Here is a 24,609-nt window from a genome sequence, read left to right on the forward strand (position 1 = left end):
ATGTGTTCGCATCTTAATGTTGAACTGTTTCAGTGAAAATGGACGGAGTCAAATAAAAGTTCTTTTTAGGCAAAATGTTCTGATCCAAACCTTTTTTTTTAAAGGAAAGGTCAGGCGGAGTTAAAGTGGGAAGGTAAGACATCTTCACTTTCGACAACGCTGGAGACTTTTGCTTTTGTGGCTGCAGGTTGTATGAGATGGAAATATTCTACATGTTTTGTTCATTTTCCCAAATTTCAGACAAATCTTTCAGACTTTTTCATCTGATTAAATGTTTTAATAAATTCTGTAGATGTGAGTGATGTTTGTGTTAGCTGACCGACCTGTGGGTCCGGCAGGTTTTCCACATTTATAGAAAACCGTGAAGACGTCCAGCTGACGGTTGTTTGTGCCAACAGGACTGATTCCCCTCGTCGTGCTCCTGGTGGCCTGTATCTCGCCTCCTTTTCTTCTGAGCTGAGGCGGTCGGCTGCAGACGTGCAGCAGAGCTGAGTTTGCCGATCGGCTGCGTGGTGAGACGCCCGGCATTTCAGACATCAGCTGGCACTGAAAACACCAGTTACTAAGCAACGGCCGGGCTGGCAGGACGACGGAGAGTCGCTGGAAACCAACTCGTCTCGTCTCTGCAGTCAGAGCGATTCAACACAGCCTCCATCAGTCCTGCATTCAACTCTCCAGGGCCTCCTCCTCCTCCTCCTCCTCCTCCTCCTCCTCCTCCTCCTCACTCAAAAATAACAGCACATTGTTCACCTGTTTCCTCAGTGAGCTCCATCGAGCTTCACAAGCTCTCTGAATAAGTTTTTTTGAGTCTGTTAATAAAAGTTAACAAGAAAGAGAAACAAAAGTTAAAAAGAAAAAAAATAAATGTTCTTCTCTCGTGAGAGACAGCAACCCTAACACGCCGCCTGGCAGGCAGTTTGATGGACGTGGAAGTCGTAGTGATCCCTCCTCCTGCATCGTTCTCGCTGCATTGCTGCTGAATCCTGCAGTGCTGCAGTCAGAGCGCTGCAGCGTGGAGGGACGTCGACAAGCCTCACGTTCAGGATCTGGGCAGAAATCACAGCGACAGGCAGGAAATTTACCTCAAAGTTCTCAGAGAGAAAACTGAGAATTTAAATAGCTCAATTTTATCCAAATTTGGACTTTTGTCTTACATTTGTGCCATGATCGGGTCGATGTCTGGTGTCTGTTCACACCAGGTTTCCTCACCTGCTCATTTTTGGCACATTTCAATAATCCGACGTTACATTTCTTTCATCTGCAGTTTGTGAGCAACAAACAGTTGCTCAAAAGTTGCTTTAGTGAAACTAAAATGAAGTACGACTTCTGATATTTCGCTTGTCTTTAAAGAGTTGGTTGTGTTGATTTTCTTCGAATGGTACAAACTGTTTGGATATGCTGTTTCTGCCCAGATGTTCTGCCTGCCGGGCGGACTGAGGCGACAATCAGACAGGAAGCAGTTAAAAAACAACAAGCGCACTTCTACCAAGGCGGTGCTCTCTGGGGCAGGTTGTGTTGGAATGATGTCTGACAATGTGGCTATAAAGAAATAAATCTTTAGTTGTTTTACTGTCAGAGTCACTGAAGTAAGTCTCAAGTCTGTTAAGCTCTGAGTCAAGTTGTAGCTGCGAGCGTCAGCTGAACTTCATGATAAATCTAGTCACCTCTGAACTGAGTTGACAAAAGTCACTTGAATCAACTCAAATCCAAACATTCAGTGAAACTCTGAGGATGTTTTAAAAAACTTTTCTTTAACTTTGAGATTTTTCAGTCATGAATATTTAATGTAACAGAGAAATAGATCAGGGTCGGCCCAAACGTATTAAAGTCAATGTTCTTTGTGCAGCTTCACATGTTGAATAAATATGGATGATCTCCATCTGTAATAAATAGTTTAGTTTGATAGTTTTCCTGCTAAAATCCAGTGAATTCACAAGTCATTGGTGTTAAAGTCACATTGCAAGTCTTGATTATGTCGGATTAAAAAGGGGGGATGCATTTTAGTCATTGTGCTGACACAGCGGATGCAGCAGCGTCTGTCACGACCAGCAAACAGCATTTTTAGATGTGAACAAACACGGTTCATATTCACGTTGACCATTTTAGGTGTTTACTCTCCCATCTGCTGTTTGCTGGTCTGGACACTCCTGAACTGTAATAACCATAATGGCCACCAGAGGGGGAAATGTGCGCTCGTGTTTGTGCTTCATTCTCAGTGTGATCGTCGCCTCAGTTTAACCTTTTGTTGTCAGGGTTGCTGCCTCTCAGGCTGCCTGTCAGGAAATCCGGTAGTCGAAGGTGTCTTTCTCCATGTAGTCCGTCCAGGTGGAGGACGGCATGCTCCGGTACGGGTCCAGGAGGATCCGGAAACAGCGGACGATCAGCAGACCCAGGAAGATGAAGAGGATGAGGACGAAGACGAAGGCCGCCCTCTGCTCGAGTGTGAGGAAGGTGGCGGACGCTGTGGAGGACGAGGAGGACGAGGAGAAGTCTGATTCAGAAGCAGAGAAGGTGCTGCTGTAGAGGTCGTCTGCCATGTTGGGATGGAGAATGATTGGTTGGTTCAGACGATCCTCTTCTTCTGTCCAATGAGAGACTGTCCACAGGAAAACATCATGTTTGTCCAGGAGAGGGTCGAGAGGCCTGCAGAGACAAACAAACACTGGGCTTAAAGACATGAATGTGCAGAGAAGAGTGTCTCCAGAGAGGAGCCGCAGAGGACGGCGGCTGAAGAGGTCGCTGTGTTTACCGGGAAAACTACAGTCTGTAAACGTATCAGAACCTCAAGAACACAGAAACGAACCGAACAAACAGGCAGAGTGGACAAGAAGTCCAGTGGGATCCATAATAATGTCTTCAGTTCGATTATAGCCGCACGCTAACGTCAGTCTTTACTCATTTAGTTTTATTATCACTAAATTAAAACAGGCTGCAGCTCATAAACGAGTTCTTATGTAGAGATTAGTTGTTACTAAATATTTACGACCACTACAGTACAGTCAATGTATCTGACCTGAAACTTGACAAAAGCTGTTTAGTCAACGTGGAACGTTACGTTAATAACATCAGCTAGCTTAGCATAACCAGATATATCCATCTAATTATGAACTATAAATGCTACTAACTCTGAAACACAGATTTCTTCATGTTTGCAGACGAGAAGAAAACAAATATTCACAAAGATTTATCTTCGAGCCTCTAATTTTCTGACGTCCTGTTAGCTTGTGATACGACACGGAGCTACAGATGTTTCCTAGCAACAGATTTACACATAAAAATCTTCACAAGCTGATTCACTTGTTAAGTTTTACTGGTTGAAACTAACTCAGGAAAATATGAGTAATAATAATTAGTATTTGGTGAGAACAGAGGAAGGACCTGATGATTAATGAGGAGCAGCTGTGACTCAGTCCTGGACAGCAGGATGAGATGAAGACATTTCAAGTGAATCTGTTCTTTATATTTTTAGATATCTTGTGTATAATTTGGAAATGTTGGCCTCATTATGAGCTACAGTCACCAAAATCACAGAGAAATGTCCTGACAATCTGAGACATCGAAGACATGTTGCCAGGGGGACATTGTGTCTCTGCAGTGTTTGTCCTCATGATTCTGTTTCATAAGTAAATGTCTCTTTCTGACTTCAGTGTTTTCTCTGCCTCTCTCCAGCAGCCTGTGGGTGGGACTGTGGGCGTCATTTGTTTTAAATGAATCCTTCTGGAAAGAAAAAGCTCTTCATTTGCTTCCCACGTGGAGATTAAAGCCAAACTCTGCTGGCTTCAAATATCGTCTAGTTTCTTTCAGTCCGTGTCCAAAACCTGAAGGTCGATTTAAATGAAATCTGCTGCGCTCGCACGCACCGAGAACTGATTTCATGTTGAACTTTGAATTGCTTTCTCCCCATTCAGATGAACAGAAGTCGGATCAACACAAACTGACATCAAACTAGCTGCGACAGGTTGACTGTCGCCTCACGTCTTCTTTATCTCGGCCAAAAAGCTGCACTTGAATGCAACGCAAAGACTACAGCTGGCGGCCAACTAGTTGTGCCTTCTGCACCTGACAGTGAATATACAAACTGTTGTCATGACACGGCAGCGTTTCAGCGTTCGATGAACATGTCTGATGAAAAGTTGTAAATGTCTCTGATAAAGAGGAGGAGGAGGAGAAACTGCAGTGATCGGGTGAAATCATGGAGACTGCAGCGACTTCCTTCTTCTGTTTCTCTTCTCCTGCACTGAGCTGAACAGCCAATCAGGTACAAGGTGGCTGTTGTCTTTTAGTATCCGACTACATGCTAATCAGCCAACAAGCTGCCAGAAGGGCCGATTAGTGTCTGTGCTGCAGGACGCATCGCAAACACTACAGCCATAGACGCTAACCGATGGCCGACAACAGTCCAGTCGGGGCTGTCCTGACGCGCAGAAGATCCTCTGTGAACACAGAGCAAAGCCACTGTGGCCCAAAACGAGGTGCCCATGACACGGGACTGGGTTCTGGACCAGAACGGGGCCAGCTACAGTCGTACAGACGGCTGAAGTCAGTCGTCACTGGGCCCAAAGCGGCTGATGTGTCCATCAGCAGGACTGACTCAGCAGCCTGGAGGATGATCACAGTCATCTCTTATTGTATATTATTTCACCATAATGAGTCTTCAGGCCTGAGACTGTGTGTTATCTGATTAATGCACGAAGGGACTCAACACCTCCTTTAAAATATAAAGTGAAAATCTGTACATGCTTCACATCACAGCGCTCCTGATCAGGTTTAACGAGCACACGGAGCCGACTGCAGGACGTCCAGGGAGGATTTCTGCTGAGTCTGCACAGTTAAACTCTCTCCTCCCTCCTCTTTAATATTTCACCGCTCGTCTTCTTCTGCATTTTCATTCAGCGCAGCTTCAGTTTCTGACGCTCTGCAGGAGAAAAGCTGCAGCTCGTTCACTTCTGTCTGGCCTGGAGAGAAATTAATCCCTTAAAACTGCTGTTGATCATCGCTTATCACTTACAGATTAATTGGAAGCCATTTTGAGCTGATTCATCGTTATAGAGGGACAACACACACACCTGAACACACACCTGACACACACCTGAACACACACTGTTACAATGCAAGAACTAAAGTCTGAGGCGGCCTGCGGGCTCCTGCTGCTGCCTCTGAAAATGTGTGAGAAGCTAAAAAGTAATTAGATTTGATGGAAACTCTCACGCTGACCTCCGAGGTGTCGCTTCACTACGAGAAGTCATCGGGGCGTTCTGGTCCGGAGCCTTTGAAGAGGCATCTCCGTAAAATCAAAGAAATGTAAAAAGTTCTCTGAGAAGTTCTGAAGCCCAGCGGAGGTCAGACCTTCACCACTAACTCCTCTTCTTCACTCTGCCATAAAAAGCCTTTATATTTATATTAAAGGGTCATTCCGCTGATTTTATGTATCATAGGTCAGTTCACTCGTCTCGATTCGTCCTCAGCCTGTAAAATGTCTCAGAAAACATTCACATGAAGTCAGAAAGTTGTAGAAGAGCACGAGTTTCAGAGTTCGCTGAAACACGGCGGACGAAAGTAACCGATCGATCAAACTTTAATCACAGTCATGTTCTGGATATCAGCTGTCGGCTTCATGTTGCTCTCACAAGTCAGAAGAGCGACTTCCCGGCTCGAGAAGCTGGACCGTCCGAGGAACGTCTGAACACAGCGTAACATACAAACTGTCAGTGAAAGACATTGCATCATGGGAAATGTAGGATCCAGACAGTTTAGACTCAAAACCTCCACCTGCAGCTCCGACTTGTGGTTTTAATTTGACTTTAATTTTGACTCTGATCTTGTGTGAGGACTTTAAAGACTGTTTTTTTTGAGGTGTCTGTTGAAACAGGTTTTCTTTCTCGTTCTGTCTGTTGCTGCAGCGTCTCTCCCCTAAAGGACCAGTTCACCTCAAATCCAAACTATTTTTCCTCTTACATGTCGCACTTTTTATCCATCGAGATTGTTTTGGCTATCGGCCGTAGAGACATCTGCCTTCTCTCCAACATAAGGATTTTGATTTTATTATTGTGTCATGCACAGATAATGTGACCAGCTGGCACAGACTTACGAGACACCAGAGGTCATTCTATAGAAACGTCCACTTTTAAAAGGTAAAATGTCTGAAAACTGATTTAACATTTAAACTCAGAGCACGTTATCCCAGAACTCATGCACTCTTTGAAATGAAAGCTTCATGACTTTATATGTTTTTTAAACTGGTGTAACCCATAAAGACGGTGACACCAGTGACAAAATTCATAAAAAATGCATTTTACAAAATGGCTGCTGCAGGGCATCAAACCACATGTTGTCATTCAATCCATTTCTTTTCTTTTTACAGTTCCCCGCTATTAAAGTCGGTCGCAGCAGTGATGCTTCACATGAAATCTGGAGATAAACGTGAACAAGTCGACTGAACGACTCTGCAGCAGCTCCAGACGATGAAGACAGTTTTCTTCGTGGTCACACTGTGATGACATCATCACATGAAGCACCGCGGCCCCAGAGAGACTCCCCTCCCCACAAGCTGATGCGTTCACTGTCGCCTTGTTCGCCAGGTGTTTCTTCATTTTTTGTATTTACTTATTTATTTTTACAGTGGGGTTGATAAATGGTGTAGAGTCGCCATGGTGACAGCTGCTAACATCCATCCAAAGTCTTATCAGTCGCCAGGCTGAGCGAGAGAGAGAGAGAGTAACCATGGCAACCGAAGAACGCAGCCATCTCAATGCACGCACACACACACACACACACACACACACACACACACACACACACACACACAGAGTAGGTCAGTTCACCACCCACAGACCGACTGCAGCAGCAACAGGTTGAAACAGGAGAAAGATTAAAGGACAGGAAAGATTAGATGAGGTGTGTGTGTGTGAGTGTGTGTGTGTGTGTGTGTGTGTGAGTGTGTGTGTGTGTGTGTTTGACCACATGTATTAATGATGTTTTTTATGTTTTTTAAACCACAAACGAGTGAAGAGTGAGGAGGAGTGAGGAGTGAGGAGTGAAGAGTGAGGAGTGAGGAGTGAAGAGTGAGGAGGAGTGAGGAGTGAGGAGTGAAGAGTGAGGAGTGAGGAGTGAAGAGTGAAAAGTGAGGAGTGAGGAGTGAAGAGTGAAAAGTGAGGAGTGAGGAGTGAGGAGTGAAGAGTGAGGAGGAGTGAGGAGTGAAAAGTGAGGAGGAGTGAGGAGTGAGGAGGAGTGAAGAGTGAAGAGTGAGGAGGAGTGAGGAGTGAGGAGTGAAAAGTGAGGAGGAGTGAGGAGTGAGGAGGAGTGAAGAGTGAAGAGTGAGGAGGAGTGAGGAGGAGTGAGGAGGAGTGAAGAGTGAAGAGTGAGGAGGAGTGAAGAGTGAGGAGGAGTGAGGAGGAGTGAAGAGTGAAGAGTGAGGAGTGAGGAGGAGTGAGGAGTGAAGACTGAGGAGGAGTGAGGAGTGAAGAGTGAGGAGGAGTGAGGAGTGAAGAGTGAGGAGTGAAGAGTGAGGAGTGAGGAGTGAAGAGTGAGGAGTGAGGAGGAGTGAAGAGTGAGGAGTGAAGACTGAGGAGGAGTGAGGAGTGAAGAGTGAGGAGTGAAGAGTGAGGAGTGAGGAGTGAAGAGTGAGGAGTGAGGAGGAGTGAAGAGTGAGGAGTGAAGAGTGAGGAGTGAAAAGTGAGGAGTGAAGAGTGAGGAGTGAGGAGGAGTGAGGAGTGAAGAGTGAGGAGTGAAGAGTGAGGAGGAGTGAGGAGTGAAGAGTGAGGAGTGAAAAGTGAGGAGTGAGGAGGAGTGAGGAGTGAAGAGTGAGGAGTGAAAAGTGAGGAGTGAGGAGGAGTGAGGAGTGAAGAGTGAGGAGGAGTGAGGAGTGAAGAGTGAGGAGGAGTGAGGAGTGAAGAGTGAGGAGTGAGGAGGAGTGAGGAGTGAGGAGTGAAAAGTGAGGAGTGAGGAGGAATGAGGAGTGAAGAGTGAGGAGGAGTGAGGAGTGAAAAGTGAGGAGTGAAGAGTGAGGAGGAGTGAAGAGTGAGGAGTGAGGAGTGAAAAGTGAGGAGTGAGGAGGAGTGAGGAGTGAAGAGTGAGGAGGAGTGAGGAGTGAAGAGTGAGGAGTGAGGAGTGAGGAGTGAAGACTGAGGAGTGAAGAGTGAAGAGTGAGGAGTAAGGAGAGAAGAGTGAGGAGTGAAGAGTGAGGAGTGAGGAGGAGTGAAGAGTGAGGAGGAGTGAGGAGTGAAGAGTGAGGAGTGAGGAGTGAAGACTGAGGAGTGAAGAGTGAGGAGTGAAGAGTGAGGAGTGAGGAGGAGTGAGGAGTGAGGAGTGAAAAGTGAGGAGTGAGGAGGAGTGAGGAGTGAAGAGTGAGGAGGAGTGAGGAGTGAAGAGTGAGGAGTGAAAAGTGAGGAGTGAGGAGTGAGGAGTGAAGACTGAGGAGTGAAGAGTGAAGAGTGAGGAGTAAGGAGAGAAGAGTGAGGAGTGAAGAGTGAGGAGTGAGGAGGAGTGAGGAGTGAAGAGTGAGGAGTGAGGAGTGAAGACTGAGGAGTGAAGACTGAGGAGTGAAGAGTGAGGAGTAAGGAGAGAAGAGTGAGGAGTGAGGAGGAGTGAAGAGTGAGGAGGAGTGAGGAGTGAAGAGTGAGGAGTGAGGAGTGAGGAGTGAAGAGTGAGGAGGAGTGAGGAGTGAAGAGTGAGGAGTGAGGAGTGAGGAGGAGTGAGGAGTGAGAGTGAGGAGTGAAAGTGAGGAGTGAGGAGGAGTGAAGAGTGAGGAGGAGTGAAGAGTGAGGAGTGAAAGTGAGGAGGAGTGAGGAGTGAGGAGTGAAGACTGAGGAGTGAAGAGTGAAGAGTGAGAGTGAGGAGGAGTGAAGAGTGAGGAGGAGTGAGGAGTGAGAGTGAAAAGTGAGGAGTGAGGAGGAGTGAAGAGTGAGGAGGAGTGAGGAGTGAGGAGGAGTGAAGAGTGAGGAGTGAAAGTGAGGAGTGAGGAGGAGTGAAGAGTGAGGAGTGAGGAGTGAAAGTGAGGAGTGAGGAGGAGTGAAGAGTGAGGAGTGAAGAGTGAAGAGTGAGGAGGAGTGAGGAGTGAGGAGGAGTGAAGAGTGAGGAGGAGTGAGGAGTGAGAGTGAGGAGTGAAGAGTGAGGAGGAGTGAGAGTGAGGAGGAGTGAGGAGTGAGGAGTGAGGAGGAGTGAAGAGTGAGGAGGAGTGAGGAGTGAAGAGTGAGGAGTGAGGAGTGAAAGTGAGGAGTGAGGAGGAGTGAGAGTGAGGAGGAGTGAGGTGTGAGGAGGAGTGAAGAGTAAGGAGTGAGAGTGAGGAGTGAGGAGTGAGTGAGGGTGAAGGTGAGGAGTGAGGAGGAGTGAAGAGTGAGGAGGAGTGAGAGTGAGGAGTGAAGTGAGGTGTGAGGAGGTGTGAAGTGAGGAGGTGTGTGGGTGAGAGAGTGAGGAGTGAGAGTGAAAGTGAGGAGTGAGGAGGAGTGAAGAGTGAGGAGGAGTGAGGAGTGAGGAGGAGTGAGAGTGAGGAGGAGTGAGGAGTGAGGAGGAGTGAAGAGTGAGGAGTGAAAGTGAGGAGTGAGGAGGAGTGAAGAGTGAGGAGTGAAGAGTGAAGAGTGGTGTGAGGAGGAGTGAGGGTGAGGAGGAGTGAGGTGAGGAGGAGTGAGGAGTGAGGAGGGTGAGGTGTGGGAGGTGTGTGTGTGAGGTGGAGTGAGGAGTGAGGAGGAGTGAAGAGTGAGGAGGAGTGAGGAGTGAGGAGGGTGAGAGTGAGGAGTGAGGAGGAGTGAAGAGTGAGGAGTGAGGTGAGGAGTGAGGAGGAGTGAGGAGTGAGGAGGAGTGAAGAGTGAGGAGGAGTGAGGAGTGAGTGTGTGGAGTGGTGTGTGGTGGTGTGAGTGTGAGGTGGTGGTGGAGTGAGGAGTGAGGAGGAGTGAGAGTGAGGGTGTGGAGTGAGTGTGAGGAGTGAGGAGTGAAAGTGAGGAGTGAGGAGGAGTGAGAGTGAGGAGGAGTGAGGAGTGAGGAGGAGTGAAGAGTGAGGAGTGAGGAGTGAAGAGTGAGGAGGAGTGAGGAGTGAGGAGGAGTGAAGAGTGAGGGGAGTGGAGTGAAGAGTGAGGAGTGAGGAGTGAAGTGAGGTGTGAGGAGGAGTGAAGAGTGAGGAGGAGTGAGGAGTGAGGAGGAGTGAAGAGTGAGGAGTGAGGAGTGAGAGTGAGGAGGAGTGAGGAGTGAGGAGGAGTGAAGAGTGAGGAGGAGTGAGGGTGAGAGTGAGGAGTGAGGAGTGAAAGTGAGGAGTGAGGAGGAGTGAAGAGTGAGGAGGAGTGAGGAGTGAGGAGGTGTGAGAGTGAGGGTGAGAGTGAGGAGGAGTGAGGAGTGAAAGTGAGGAGTGAAGAGTGAGGAGTGAGGAGGAGTGAAGAGTGAGGAGGAGTGAAGAGTGAGGAGTGAAAAGTGAGGAGTGAGGAGGAGTGAAGAGTGAGGAGGAGTGAAGAGTGAGGAGGAGTGAGGAGTGAGGAGTGAAGAGTGAGGAGTGAAGAGTGAGGAGGAGTGAAGAGTGAGGAGTGAGGAGTGAAGAGTGAGGAGTGAAGAGTGAGGAGGAGTGAAGAGTGAGGAGTGAGGAGGAGTGAGAGTGAGGAGGAGTGAAGAGTGAGGAGTGAAAGTGAGGAGTGAGGAGGAGTGAAGAGTGAGGAGGGTGAGAGTGAGGAGGAGTGAGGAGTGAGGAGTGAGGTGAGGAGTGAAGAGTGAGGAGGAGTGAAGAGTGAGGAGTGAGGAGGAGTGAGGAGTGAAGAACTAACTTCTGATCTTTTTCACCACGTCAGTATGAAAAAGACAAAAACCTCAAACAAGAGTAAAAACTTTTCTTTGATTTACGATGTTTCCATCAACCTTTGCCACCAAATGATTTCATGCACATAAACTAAGTTGACTCAGTTTATAAGAACGTCTCAGAGTCGATGCAGCAGAATCAGACATTTTCTCTTTCACTCTCTTCTTCTGGTCAACATCACTTCAACTCTGCTCGTCTGTTCGTCTCCATGTTACAGATGTAACGCTGGACTAAACCAGAAGAATCTCACTGTTATTCCCAGCTGACCGATGTTATCAACAGTGTTCGTACTATTTGTTGTGTTGTTTGGTGAAAAGTTGTGATTTGTGAACAGTGAGCTTCACTGCAAGACAACTGTCAGCTAATATTCTGACAGTTAAGTGAAATTAAACGAGACGGGTCGGCTCGGCCCAACATCAGACTGACATCCTGTGCTGATGTTGCAGCGTCTCTGCTGCAGAGCGTCGACCTGCTGCAGCAGCTGATTCACATGCAAACAGCAGCTTGTTTCTGATCCTCAAACCAAACCGGCCTCAATACTGCCTCAGGCTACACTGTGTGTGTGTGTGTGTGTGTGGATGGAGTCAGAGGTTGAGGGTAAATCTCCCTGAGAGCGGCTGAAGGTCGACTTAAAGCAGATGTTTCATGTTTATTTAAAAGATTTATTTCCTCCAAATGTTTCTTCATTTCAGGATCAAGATGAGTTTGTTGTGTTTGTGTGACAGAAACACTGAGAAACGTCTGATGATCCAGACTGTGAAGAGGCTGAAGATGATGGACGTCTGTGAGACTCTCACATCAGGTTTTATTGATGTCATTAGGTTTTCTGCCTGCTCGTCTCCAGCTGTGTGTTTGCTGTCATTTGACTTTTTATTGTTCCAAGTTTAGTTTAGTTTGCAGCTTCTGTAGTATTAAAGGAACAGTTCAACACAAACCACAACATGTCGGTTCTACACCTCACTCAGTGCTCCGATGAACAAAAACATGTTTATCTGTGAGGTTTACAGCTGCTGCAGGTGGATTTAGTTGCTGTCGTGCAGAGGTGGGCTAGCTGTTTCCATCTGTTTCAAGTCCTTATGCTAAGCTAAGCTAACCAGCTACAGCTTCAGCTGTTCAATTTTAACATCCAAGTTCCCAAATTCATTTAAAGAGATGTTATTTGCACCCTGGACGTGCGGTTGAGCTCGTGCATGCTAACACCGTTAGCTTAGCAGCTCCAGTGAAGCTCTCAGATTATTAAAGGGTTGAATAACATCTCCTCAGATCAGTTCTTGATCGCCGGCCGTCTGCAGACTTTTTGAAACAGGTCTCCAGCTACTTCAGTTGTTTGTGGGCTCTGAATCTTCCTTTAATAAACATCCTCCAGTCGTCAGTTGAACTTTTTAAAAGCTGCTGTCGGTCGACACACTTTCCTTCGAGTGCTGTGTGGGTGTCGGGACGGACATCATCTCCTCTCGCTCACAACCACCTGTTATTATCGCCATGGCAACTGCGCAAACACCAGGAAAGCTTCAGAGTAAGACGCATCGAATCACACGAAGACTGAGATGAATTCAGTCCCGTCCTGTTGTGACGACATGAACACTGACTGCAGGACAGACGTGTCCACATGTTTCCATCTGAGAAGATTAATGAAGAAAAACATCACGACGTTAATATTTCATCTGGTGGCAGCAGAAGTTTAATGAGGAGATCTTTTCCACATCAGACCATAAATATTTGATCATTTACAAAATCCATTTCAGTTTATCATCTTTTCATAATAAAAGGATTCTGACTGCTGCACAATCTCTCTCTTTGCTGGCAGACTTTTAATGTGAAACATCTTCAGGAAGTGCTGAGTTTGTTACTTATTTACACGCAGGTATATTCTGCTGCTGAGAGTCTGTTGATCAAAGCTAAACTAAAGACATGTACTGAGTGTTGTGTTGCAGATCCAGACGTTCTGGAGGAAAAAACAGCTGCAGTCACATCAGGTTCTGATCCGGAGACGTTTACCGACGGGAGGAGAGCTCAGAGATTACTTTAAAACTTTTGGGATTAAAAAGTGGATTTATCTTCACTCCTGTTTATCAACCTGACTGCAGCACACTGTAGAAATATTATTGTGATTTTACAGTGAATTACTGTCTAATAACTGCAGGAAATTCACAGTATTAGACTGTAATTAAACCACAGTGATATATTGTGTTTCTACAGTAACCCAGACACAATGTTACTGTGAAAATACCTTCTTTTGGTATAAAATGACATCATGATTCTGTAATAAACATCTGCAATTATCGTAAATACACAAATCTAAAATACAGAACATTTACAGCAATATTACAGCAATGTACTGTGTTAGCCTGTTAGCATGTTGTTAGCCTTTTGTCATGTTAGTTTGTTGGTTGAACTTACTGTCACAACCCAAAATGATTGACGCAAACTTTTGTGTTATTTTTTTGTTGTTGAGTGAAGTCATCAGTTCATATTCAAATGTTTACTTGTTTCTCCAGAGGATTAATGACACTTATGTAATATTTCATAATGTGCAAGAATGTTTACTTCAGGTGTCTGTAGAAGAGGTAACTCCACAGTTAGCTGTTATTTTAACGATACAAACAATATTTTTAATAAATATAAATCATCTTTAACTTTGTTCTTCCATCTTTGAAGACTCTTCTTCCGTCCCTCACTCAGGCAGCAGCTGTTACCTGAATCTGTTTTCAAATATTGTTCAAGTTTCTGACGCAACATTTTATTAATTCATCAGCAGAACAGCTTTTTGTTATTCCTGACAGATATTTGACTTAATTATTGATTATTTCCTCGGCCGGTTTTATTCACGAATACAAGATGAGCCCAGGGCTCTGAAACTGGTTCTGGTTCAGTTCTGGTCTGAGTTTTAGAAGAAGACGTCGTCTGAGAGGAAAAAGATTTGGGACAGAAGTCACCAACATGTTCAGTTTGGATTTAAAGCCTTTTCCAGGCCTTAAATCCAGGTAGTTTCAGGTTTTTCCAGACTTTTTAAGGACCTTGAACAGCTGTGTGGGACAGCTGGAGGCTGAACACCCAACACATCTGGATTATTCATGACATCACTGCAGGTTAACAGAGTGTTTGTTCTGACTGCGATCATCAGGCCTCACATGAAGGTAAAAAACTACATTTACATACACGACATACGTTAACTCAGACTGTATCAAACCATCCCTGGAAATGTATGTGAAACGATCCCAAACTCCCAGTCCAGCCCAAAATACAACTCAAAGCTGCTGTTGAACCATCTGGAGTACAGACGTTGGTTATAAGCTGATTTTCTCTCTCAACCTGTCAGCAGCTCTGAGTGCTTCAGGCATTGATCTATAGGAGTTTGAACACAATTCATTATTTATTTTTCTATCCTGAATTATAATGTAATATAATTTAATGCAAAAATCAGCCTGCAGATGAGCTTTAACTGCCTCTGTTAGCTGGAAAACACAATCAATCTAACATGGTCCAAGTTCAACTGTAATAACAATCTCACTGGAAACCAACACTTAACACATGTTTTTATGAGGAAATATTCAGGCGTCTGGTAAATAAATGTCATGTTATGAGCCCAGAGTCCCCCTGCCTGAGAGCAACAGGAGCATTAAACTCATTATAGTTCTTTATTTCCTTTTTCACACTAACTTTTCACAGATAAAGAGTGAAAAACAAGAGCTGAGGTGGAGAAACAGCCTGATCAAAGAGCAAAACACTTACATATTTTCCAGGTTTATGGCTTTATAAACTTTATATTACTGGATTTGAAATATCATTGGCTACATGATGCATCAATCATCTGGAGGCTGGTGTGTGATTGGCTCAGGAGAGAGGAGGAAGAAGGGAGAGTGGGTCACTTGTCTTCACGTTCACTCATTGGCTGTTGCCGGCTCTAGGGCGGGCATACAGGCTCGCTTCTCCTCCTACAAATTTTGAGCTACAGAAACCATTCAAGTGTCAAAATGTTCAGCTCGTTAAGGACATTACTGCTCGTATTTTTGGCTTTTCTATCTATTATACTTTGGAAATATTCAGCTTTTTTTGCTAAAATGTTCCCATTCATCCTTATGGCAAATTTTTCAAATTTCATTCTGCTACTTCTTCAGCATACGTTCAGCTATAGAAACCGTTCAGGTATCAAAATGTTCAGCTTTTTAAGCTCTTTCAGCCTTGTACTTTTCAGCTTTTGAAAAATTCAGCTTTTTCTGCAAAATCTTGACCATTCATTCTTATAGCACATTCAGCAGCTTTTTTGTAATCACTTCAGCCGTCAGCAATTTTTCTAGTTACTAGGTTTATGCAAGTTCAGCTGAAACTATCAGTCAATGAATCAATCAAAAAGAAAAAAACTGTCTGCTCACAGCTTCACAGACGTTCTTGTCACAGCCTGCAACTCCAGTACTTTTCCACTTACCTCACCTCTGCTCCTACCTGCCAGCCAGCCACACCCACCTCGATGCCTGACTCACCTTACCTGGACTTTCACCTGCAGCTCATCTGTCATCAGTCGGTATAAAGGCACCTCTGGCTCACTCATTCGTTGCCAGATTGTTCTTTGCCTTCATGACTTTCCAGCCTATTTCCTCGGACGGATTTCCCGGCTTCGACCCTGCTTTGTCCTGACATCCCCACCTCGTCTCTGCTCTGGTACAGATCTTCATATTCTGTTCCTGACCACCATTTTCGTCTGTGTCCTGCCACTTTCCTGGTTGCCTGTTTTTGCCTCGGCTGAGCTACAGGAGTCTCCAGCCATCTCCGGTGGGTTTCTTCTCCCCTAAGACTCTGAGTGTTTCCGCTAGCTGCATATTTCCTGTGTTTCCTGCCTGCCTGCTGGTCTGGGGATTTAAGACTTTAAGACTGTGTCCTGCAATTAGGTCCAAACCCGACCCGTTACAGCTCTTTCCATTAAATGTATTTGAATGTATTTGAATATATTGAAATGGTCGTCCACAAACCAACAGGCGACGTGCACGCTGGGTTTACACTGGGAAAAAACTAAAAATAATGAAATGCAAGAAACAAACTGAAGTGTAGATTCATTTATAACACTTCACGTTAAACCAGTTTGACTTTCGTTTCAACACATCTGAAGCTTGAAATGCTGCTTTAGCTCAGGATGAGATTCTGAAGTTGAACTGTTTTATCACAAATGCTTCAAAGTGGATCATAAACTGTGTGAGGAAACTGTTAGACAGCACTTTGAATCTTTCATGAGAGCTTAGTTTGACAACAGCTGACTGTCCAACGGTTGAGAACCGCTCCCTCTAATCTCTGATCTCTTGTTGCCTCAAACCAGTTTCTGTTATCAGGAAGTGACTCTCAGACAGTCGTTGTACTGAGAGGTGAAATGGCGCAGAAAGGAGTTCAGCTGGACCGAAAGACTTACTCCTGTCCGATCTGTTTGGACCTACTGAAGGATCCGGTGACTACTCCCTGTGGACACAGCTACTGCAAGAACTGTATTAAAGACCACTGGGACACAGAGGATGAGAGGAGGATCCACAGCTGCCCTCAGTGCAGGAAGAGCTTCACACCGAGGCCTGAGCTGCTGAAAAACACCATGTTAGCAGATTTAGTGGAGAAGTTGGAGAAGATTCGACTTCAAGCTGCTCCTGCTGATCACTGCTTTGCCGGAGCTGAAGATGTGGCCTGTGATGCCTGCACTGGGAGGAAACGGAAAGCAACGAGGTCCTGTCAGGTCTGTCCGGCCTCTCACTGTGAGCAACACCTCCAGCCTCGTTATGAAGCAGCTCCATCAAAGAAACACAAGCTGGTGGAGCCGTCCAAGAAGCTCCAGGAGAACATCTGCTCTCGTCATGATGAGGTGATGAAGATTTTCTGTCTTACTGATCAGCAGTGTATCTGTTATCTCTGCTCTGTGGAGGAACATAGAGGCCACGTCACAGTGTCAGCTGCAGTAGAGAGGACTGAGAGGCAGAGAGAGCTGGAGGGGAGTCGACAAAACATCCAGCAGAGAATCCAGGACAGAGACAAAGATGTGAAGGTGCTTCAACAGGAGGTGGAGGCCATCAATGGCTCTGCTGATAAAGCAGTGGAGCACAGTGAGAAGATCTTCACCGAGCTGATCCGTCTCATGGAGCAGCAGGTCAGATCCCAGCAGGAAACTGAAGTGAGTCGAGTCAAAGAGCTTCAGGAGAAGCTGGAGCAGGAGATCACTGAGCTGAAGAGGAAAGACGCTGAGCTGAAGAAGCTCTCACACACAGAGGATCACAACCAGTTTCTACACAACTACCCCTCACTGTCAGCACTCAGTGAGTCTACACACTCATCCAGCATCAATATCCGTCCTCTGAAGTACTTTGAGGATGTGACAGCAGCTGTGTCAGAGGTCAGAGACAAACTACAGGACGTCCTGAGACAGAAACAGACGTCAACGTCAACAAACGTCTCACTGACAGAGACTCAAGTGGATGTTTTACTGCCACAACCAGAGCCCAAGACCAGAGCTGACTTCTTAAGATATTCACGTGAACTCACACTGGATCCAAACACAGCAAACACATGGCTGTTATTATCTGATGGGAACAGAGAAGTAACACACAGTATACGTTTTGAGTCTTACCCTGATCACCCAGACAGATTCACTGACCATTATCAGGTCCTGAGTAGAGAGAGTCTGACTGGACGTTGTTACTGGGAGGTGGAGTGGAGAAGGAGAGGGGTAGGAGCTGGTGTAGCAGTCGCATACAAGAATATCAGGAGAGCAGGATGGTCACGTGACTGTGAATTTGGACACAATGACAAATCTTGGATGTTAGAGTGTAACATATACGGTTCTCAGTTTTGGTACAACAGTGACTCCACTCCCGTCTCAGATTCTCGGTCCTGCAAAGTTGGAGTGTACCTGGATCACAGTGCAGGTATTCTGTCCTTCTACAGCGTCTCTGGCACCATGATTCTCCTCCACAGAGTCCAGACCACATTCACTGAACCGCTCTATGCTGGACTTTGTGTTGATCATGGAAACTCTGCTGAGCTCTGTAGACTCAGATAGACGGACGTCATTTAAGGGTCAGTTGGTTAAATGCTGTGTTGTATTGTTTTGTTTCCATCATTGTTGCTGAGAGCTGACTGAGGCATTTCTTCACTGCTGTCAAAAGAGTTGAGCTCTCTGCACACTGGCCTTATACCATCAGCAAGTAAAAGGACATTACACCTAGTTCTACCAAGTGATTAAGAAATATATGAGCTCTGCTGTTAGCGTATTGTACTAATAATCAGATGTGTAATCGCATGTGTGATGTGTCGTCGCAGAATGGAGAGATTCACAGTTGGATCCAAGGAGGATTAACCATTTCCACCAACCAACTGTGGATTATAATTTGGACATTGGAGGTTTCTTCTGTTCACTCTGCTGGCAGGAAGTTTGGACTTTGGGGAAATTTGGGGACCTCGGGCGGGGTCGAGAGTTACTGCAAGGACTTGGACTTTCAGCAGCAAGGGAAAGGTATATCTGCAGGAAGGCCTGACCCTCTCAGTCTCTACTACATCTCAGTGTTTAACCAGCCTCAGATTGTTTAGATTAATCCTTTATTTCCTAATTGTTATTTTTCTTGATAATGACTGATAGTAATTGAGATATGTTTTGAGCTGTATGCTTTGCCCTTGCTAAAACTTTGTAATAAACCTTCAACTGTAGTTAAAGTCGAAGTTGTGGACACTGATTTCATGAAAAGGAGGTGATACATGTGCAAAATATCTTAAAGGTTATTAATCAATCAATCAAATCAAAACTTTATTTATAGAGCACTTTTCATGCACAAACATGCAACACAAAGTGCTTTACACACTTTAGGTTATTCTAGCCTAACAAAGTGAAACAGTCCCTGAGGTTTTTACCAAAGACCCTAAAAGTCACCCTAGCACCAGACCAAGTGCTCAGATCATTTAGAGGAGGGCTGCGTTAACGGGCGTGGCTGGTGGTCGTATCTGACTGAAGGGCTATCGAGTTCAGTTCACGTGATCGTAATCAATCAGGAGATCAGTCGTTATTTGCTTGTACACAGCTGAGATTCTGCTCCAACAAACTGATGAAGACAATCTGTTGATGAAATCATTGAACAGCAGTCGTTGAACAGACTTCACTGATTTTACTGATGTTTAAACAACATGAACAAAGTGTTTTCCTCTCGTCCTCATTCAGGGTCTCACAGAGCTGATGGAGAACATGTGAAGCTAACATGAGAATAACTGAGGCAGCTTCTCCTCAAACGCCACAAAGTTCAGAGTTCATGTTCAGAGCAGAAGAGTCGGTCAGTGTTTCCTCCTTAAACGGCTTCGTCACAGAGAAACGAGCAGTTTCATCTTTTCACAACATTTAGTTTCGTCACTGTTAGAGCCATTTTTTGGTTTACGTGTGTGTTTGTGTGTATTTGCTGTGTAATACTGGAAGCCACAGTAGGTGGTGCTCTGTACGGTGGTGTGCAGAAAATCCTCAAATAGAGCTACAGGTAATTACTCAGCAGGTGTGTTGCTGACTGGAGAAGCACACAGTTTTTGACCGTCATCGTCATCGTCATCGTCATCGCCGTTGTCTTGCTTTAGTGCGTTGTGGCAAACATGTGAGCCTTTTGTTTGATTTGCATTCAAGTTACGAATTAAGTGTCTGCACAGGTCGGCGAAGATCGCTTATTGTTAAGAGCGCAAACAGCAAATAAATGTTGGATGACTGCATACGACGCTCACTGGTTTTCATTCATTCATTCATCCATTCATTGGACCCGGAAGACGACGCGTTAATTACTTCAAGTACCCAGCCAGCAGCCCCTCAGTGGCTTAGGTTCGTTTTTTGTTTTTTTTTTACAAGAACAAGTCACAATAGTCACTAAAGAGGATTTATCAGACTGAAATCTGGAAAATGATTCATTTGGTGAAGAAGTTTAGTTGAAGTCCTGAAACACACGAGACAACAGATACAGTCGAAGAAGAGATCTGTGGCTTCAGTCCAGCCAACACGTGTCCGTCTGTGTTACTTAATGATGTCACTGAGTAAATGACACGTGTGCCGATTGTGTCTGGAGATGGAAGCCAATCAGAAAACAGTCTCAGTGATGATGTAACTACAGTTTGTACTGAGAGAAATATGGTCGGACCATAAAACGGCTGCTTGGAGAGTGGAGTTTGGTCAGACAGCCCGTCCACTGGACAGAGCTCCAGGAGCTGATTAATGTTAATAATCCACATAAACTGAGCTGAGCTGCTCTGATGATGAACCTCATAAACAACATGAAGCTACGTAGGAAGTGGAGCTAAACCGACCTGTTTTAACAACTTTACATTTAGTTTAGTCACTAAAGAGGATTTATTACTGAAAACCTGGAACAAGGATTCATCTGGTGAAGAAGATTAGCTGAGTTGAACACACGAGACAGCAGATATATCAGGTGATACATCGTTCATCCTCCAAACGAACGTCAATATTTTTATTATCTTTAAACTGTTTGATTTTTACATCTGGGAGGAAACTGAGATGTAATTCAGCAGAACAACGAATCAAACTGGATTATTCATCAATTTACTGCTCGACTGTTTTCACACAGCTGGGACAGTGTGTGTGTGTGTGTGTGAGTGTGTGAGTGTGTGTGTGTGTGTGTGTGTGTGTGTGTGTGTGTGTGTGAGTGTGTCCTGCTTTCATGCACGACAGAATTCAATTAGGAGATGATGTAGCTCCACCGAGTCTCCAGTTTGGATTTGACAGCAGAGAGATGACGGCGTTTTTATTCATGCAATCAATTTATACTGCTCGTCACACACACACACACACACACACACACACACACACACACACGCACACAGTTTACTTTGTGTCTCGTGGGATTTAAACCCTCCGAGTGTCACTGAAAACAGATGAAATCATCTTTTGTTCACGTTCATTCACATCTGAACCTTTTATACATTAAAGGAGCAGTACGTAGATTTTGGAGAAGAAATTAGTCAGAATGTTAATATTTACAATATTAATGAGGTAATAATATAATTGTTTCCATGAGTGAATAAACAAGCTGTTCTCAGAGGAAAATGAGGTCAATTTTCTTTCCATAAATCGTGATGATCGTTATTGTGAATTATTCTGAACATGATCATTTTGTACTGAAGCTCTGATGTGATGACACACATGTTTTGAAGCTTTTATTTTGGTAATTGGAGCCATAACGTTGCTCTAAACGAGCTGAGTGAAGTCGAACAGGTTCAACTGGTGGCTCGTGGGCCACATGAGGCCGTTTGACTGAGTTTTATCGGTCAGACGTAGGTAAAGTGAAAGCTCGACCTCTGGCGCGGGAACGTAACCCGTCTACAACAGGCGTGACTGTGGAGTCTTAATGAGCATGTTGCTAATGATGCAGCGTGTGTGAGTCTGGACAGCAGGGGGCGCTACAGCCCCTGCAGCACCTCCTCCTGCTCACACTCTGCTTCTCACACTAATTATCCACGTTATTAAAAATCTGAACGTCAGATCACAAATTCGTGCTCTTCACTGTGAAGACGTGTCTGCACACATGAAGACAGTTAACACGTTATAATCTGTGTCTCGTGTGAGACGACGTCCATTTTGTCCAACAGAGATATTTTCAGAATAAAGTTCTGCCTCAGAGTCCTGCTGAGAGATTTTCAGGTTATAAAACAGGATTTAGTTTAAATAAAGAGCGAGAACAGACTGTTCCTGGATCTGTGTGTGTCAGTGTGTGAGTGCGTGTGTGTGTGTGTGCGCGCTGTACAGTATATCTTCTGTGTGTTTGTTCTGAGACACAGAGGACGTACACACACTTTTTCATCTCCAGTGTGTGTTTGTTCTTCTTCACAGTGAAATCTGTCACTTCACTCACACACACACACACACTCACACACACATACACACACACGTATACATATTTTTACATCATGATGTGTGTGTGTGTGTGTGTGTGTGTGTGATGTAGCAGCTCTGACTGACAACAACCTTCACAGTTCTGCTGGAGGCTGAAAAAGGAGGCACACACACACACACACACACACACACACACACACACACACACACACACACACACACACACACACTCTGCAGTAGCTGTATGGAGGTGAACCTCCTCCAGGTTCAGACATCGTAGAGAACAAACGACGCCCGACACACTTTTATTTATCTTTTCTCTCCACGACATGTCGACCAATAGGAGCGCAGAGCCTCAGACATTGTTTACATTCTTGTTCCTGGAAGTTGGTCATATAGCTCCTCCTTCCTGATGACATCATGCAGAAGGTTCCTGTTTCCCTCATTGATGATGTACTGATCCAGTTGAACTGGGTCATGAGTCACATGCTGTTTGTCAGTTTGTTGTGTTAAAGTCAAACCTCATGTAGTTTTGTGTTAAAGCGCTCAGTGAACTACATCGTCTCATCAGCACCAGAACCAACACCAACATGGAGCCAACTGGGCTCAGAAAAGATGAACATCACAATAAATCTGCTCACATTGACAACTGCAGTGCTGGTTCTGGTTCAGTTCTGTGAGCTGCTGATATACAGGAGCAGCTCTACAATGTTTCAGTCAGGAGACGACGTCACTAACGACGCCGTCGGCTGTGACGTCTTTATAATGACGTCACAGTCTGATGACAAAGTGACAAACATCATCTGTGAGATTCAAACAGGATCAATACATCATCTGTCTCTGCATCACTACAGCTCTGATCAATGAGGTCCATGAGGGGAACAGGAAGGGGCGGGGCTTCAGCTCTCTAATGCTGAGCGCAGCCTCACATCTCTTTCCTGTCGTGAGATGGGCCACGCCCCCTTCTGGTTGAAAACATACCTGAAAGCTGCTGTGTTGCATGTTTCACCTCAAACAATATAAATCCCAAAGATGATGATTTTATTAACTTCCACATTAAAGCTCTGGTCTACGATTTGAAAGATTTGTCATTATTATTAACATCATTTAGATGGTGGTTCTGGCCCAATAGTACCACATACACAATGTGAAGAGCAAAAGGAACCAAATAAATCCATTCTCTGTAGCGCCTGTAAAACTGAAAAGAAATTGACCAATAGGAGCATCCGGCCTCTGCTCGCCCCACCGACAAAGAGTCAAAGAGAGAAAGTGTCACTGAAAAGACACAAAGCGAGATGTGAAACAAAGAGGGCTCAAACCGAGTAAACATCGGGTCATCATCTGAACGGTGGCCAAAGGTCCGTGAAGATATGGACCCGGTGCTGATACAGCGAGTTTCTGTTGAGCAGGTAACCTTCGTCTTTATTGTGGATGTTGACACAGATAAGTTTCATGCCGATGCTGCTGATGACTGTGAAGCTGCCGTTAGTTTGTTTCTGTTATTAGACGGTGTCTGTCTCTGCAGTGTTGTCAACACTTGTTTACTTGTTCGACGGAGACGTTAGCCTCTATGCTAGCATTGTAAGCTAACAACAAGCTAACATTGCTAACATGTTTACACCAAATCAGCCTATTTATTTGCTCGTGGCAGCTAAATGAAGCAGCAAGTAAGATGAATGAATGGAGGAATGAAACCCCAACGTGAAGCGGAGGGGTTTCAGATTTATTTCTCCATAACAACCTCTCGCCCGGTCACTGCTCAGCTGTTTTGCTAACCCTCCTCTCGGTCCTGTCCGTTTGTTTTCAACGAAGCCTTTGCTGAATCAATATGATGGATTATCATATAGGCGTTACGATGTGTGTATTTGTGTGTCTTATCTGTCATAAACAAGAGATCACGGTTTACGGCACGTTTGTGTCGCGGTGCTGCTCAGACAGCAGCTGGGACACACACAGCTGGTCCGAGGCTCATGCAGGTTTGTTTTTCAGCCAAAATGTGGAAGCGATCGTTGTGATGAAAGCTGATGGCAGCATCTGTTAGTCTCTTGGCCCTCAGTAACTTTTAGAAGTGGCTAACTTAGCTGTTGTAACTTATTACGTAGCTGTAAGGTAACGTAGCTGTAGCATGCTAATGACGTTACGCTAGCTTGGCTGTGGAGCTCAGCTGTGGACATTGTAATGACTTACGTGAGTGTCAACGTGCACTGTAATAACTTTACCTGTGAATCCGACATCGTTACTCTGCAGTCACAGCTGCTGAATTTGGTTTCTGCCGGCTCGTTGCTCTCGGTGCTTGTTGGGGGGGGGGGGGGGGGGGGGTCACGGGGCTCGGAGGGGAGGGAGGTGTGTGTGTGTGTGTGTGTGTGTGTGTGTGTGTGTGGGGGGGGTTGCTTTTTTCAAACCTTTCTCAGATCGTTGACCAGAGCTGTAAGAGAAGAGATCTGTGAGAGCGGCCACCTCATCGCAGGTGAGTTAATGATGTCACTGAGTAAATGAAACGTGTGCTGATTGTGTCTGTAGGTGGAAGAGAATCTAAAAAAAGAGCCTCTGTAAAGTTGTAACATCAGTTTTTACTGTGAAAAAACAAAGCCTGGCCTTAAAACAGCTGTTTTTAAAATGGAGTTTGGTTCCTTGGACCTTGAAAACCGACCTGGTTCACCTCCTCTCAGCTCATCAGTTTACAGCAACGTCTCATCAGACACACGAACAAAACACAACATGGAGCTTCTCAACGACACAAAACGACTTCTGACAAGGAAACGTGCAACAGAACGGTCCGAGTCAGAACTCCAGCTCGGAAACTCAGAGATCCACTGAGCCCGACTTGATGCAACACATGACATCACACGATGTCAGATGACATCACACGACATCACATGACATCACAGCAGCATAAACTAAATATTCTCTGATGTCAGCGGCGACGTTTCTGTAAACAAACGTACGTAACAAACAAAACTGTCAGTGACGTTCAAACGTCCCGACCGGAACCAGAGGACTC

At 45.2% G+C, this 24,609-nt stretch overlaps 2 protein-coding genes across 4 annotated transcripts in view; one reads left to right on the forward strand and one right to left on the reverse strand.

Annotated features, from left to right (window-relative positions):
• The window catches only part of LOC311273274 (uncharacterized protein), a gene marked incomplete at its 5' end in the record, with an annotated part of 44,457 nt that overhangs the window by 3,211 nt on the left and 16,637 nt on the right, over positions 1-24,609 (reverse strand). For 2 of the 3 annotated variants that reach the window (XM_084380245.1, XM_084380244.1), the window contains one exon: positions 2,550-2,643. Coding sequence is in view for 1 of the 3 variants with exons in the window: in XM_084380246.1 (XP_084236372.1) it covers positions 2,277-2,537 (261 nt within the window). Of the gene's footprint in view, positions 1-323; positions 2,644-24,609 lie in introns of those variants that run through there. The other variant, XM_084380246.1, reaches the window with a different exon arrangement.
• On the forward strand, positions 16,072-18,096 carry LOC311272424 (tripartite motif-containing protein 16-like). Its single transcript, XM_084378814.1, has one exon. The coding sequence runs from the start codon at positions 16,131-16,133 to the stop codon at positions 17,796-17,798; it is 1,668 nt and encodes a 555-aa protein (XP_084234940.1). The 5' UTR covers positions 16,072-16,130; the 3' UTR covers positions 17,799-18,096.

The sequence above is a fragment of the Pagrus pagrus genome (assembly GCF_965226575.1).
Source record: "Pagrus pagrus genome assembly, chromosome: 17".
In the NCBI taxonomy this organism is placed as follows: domain Eukaryota; kingdom Metazoa; phylum Chordata; class Actinopteri; order Spariformes; family Sparidae; genus Pagrus; species Pagrus pagrus.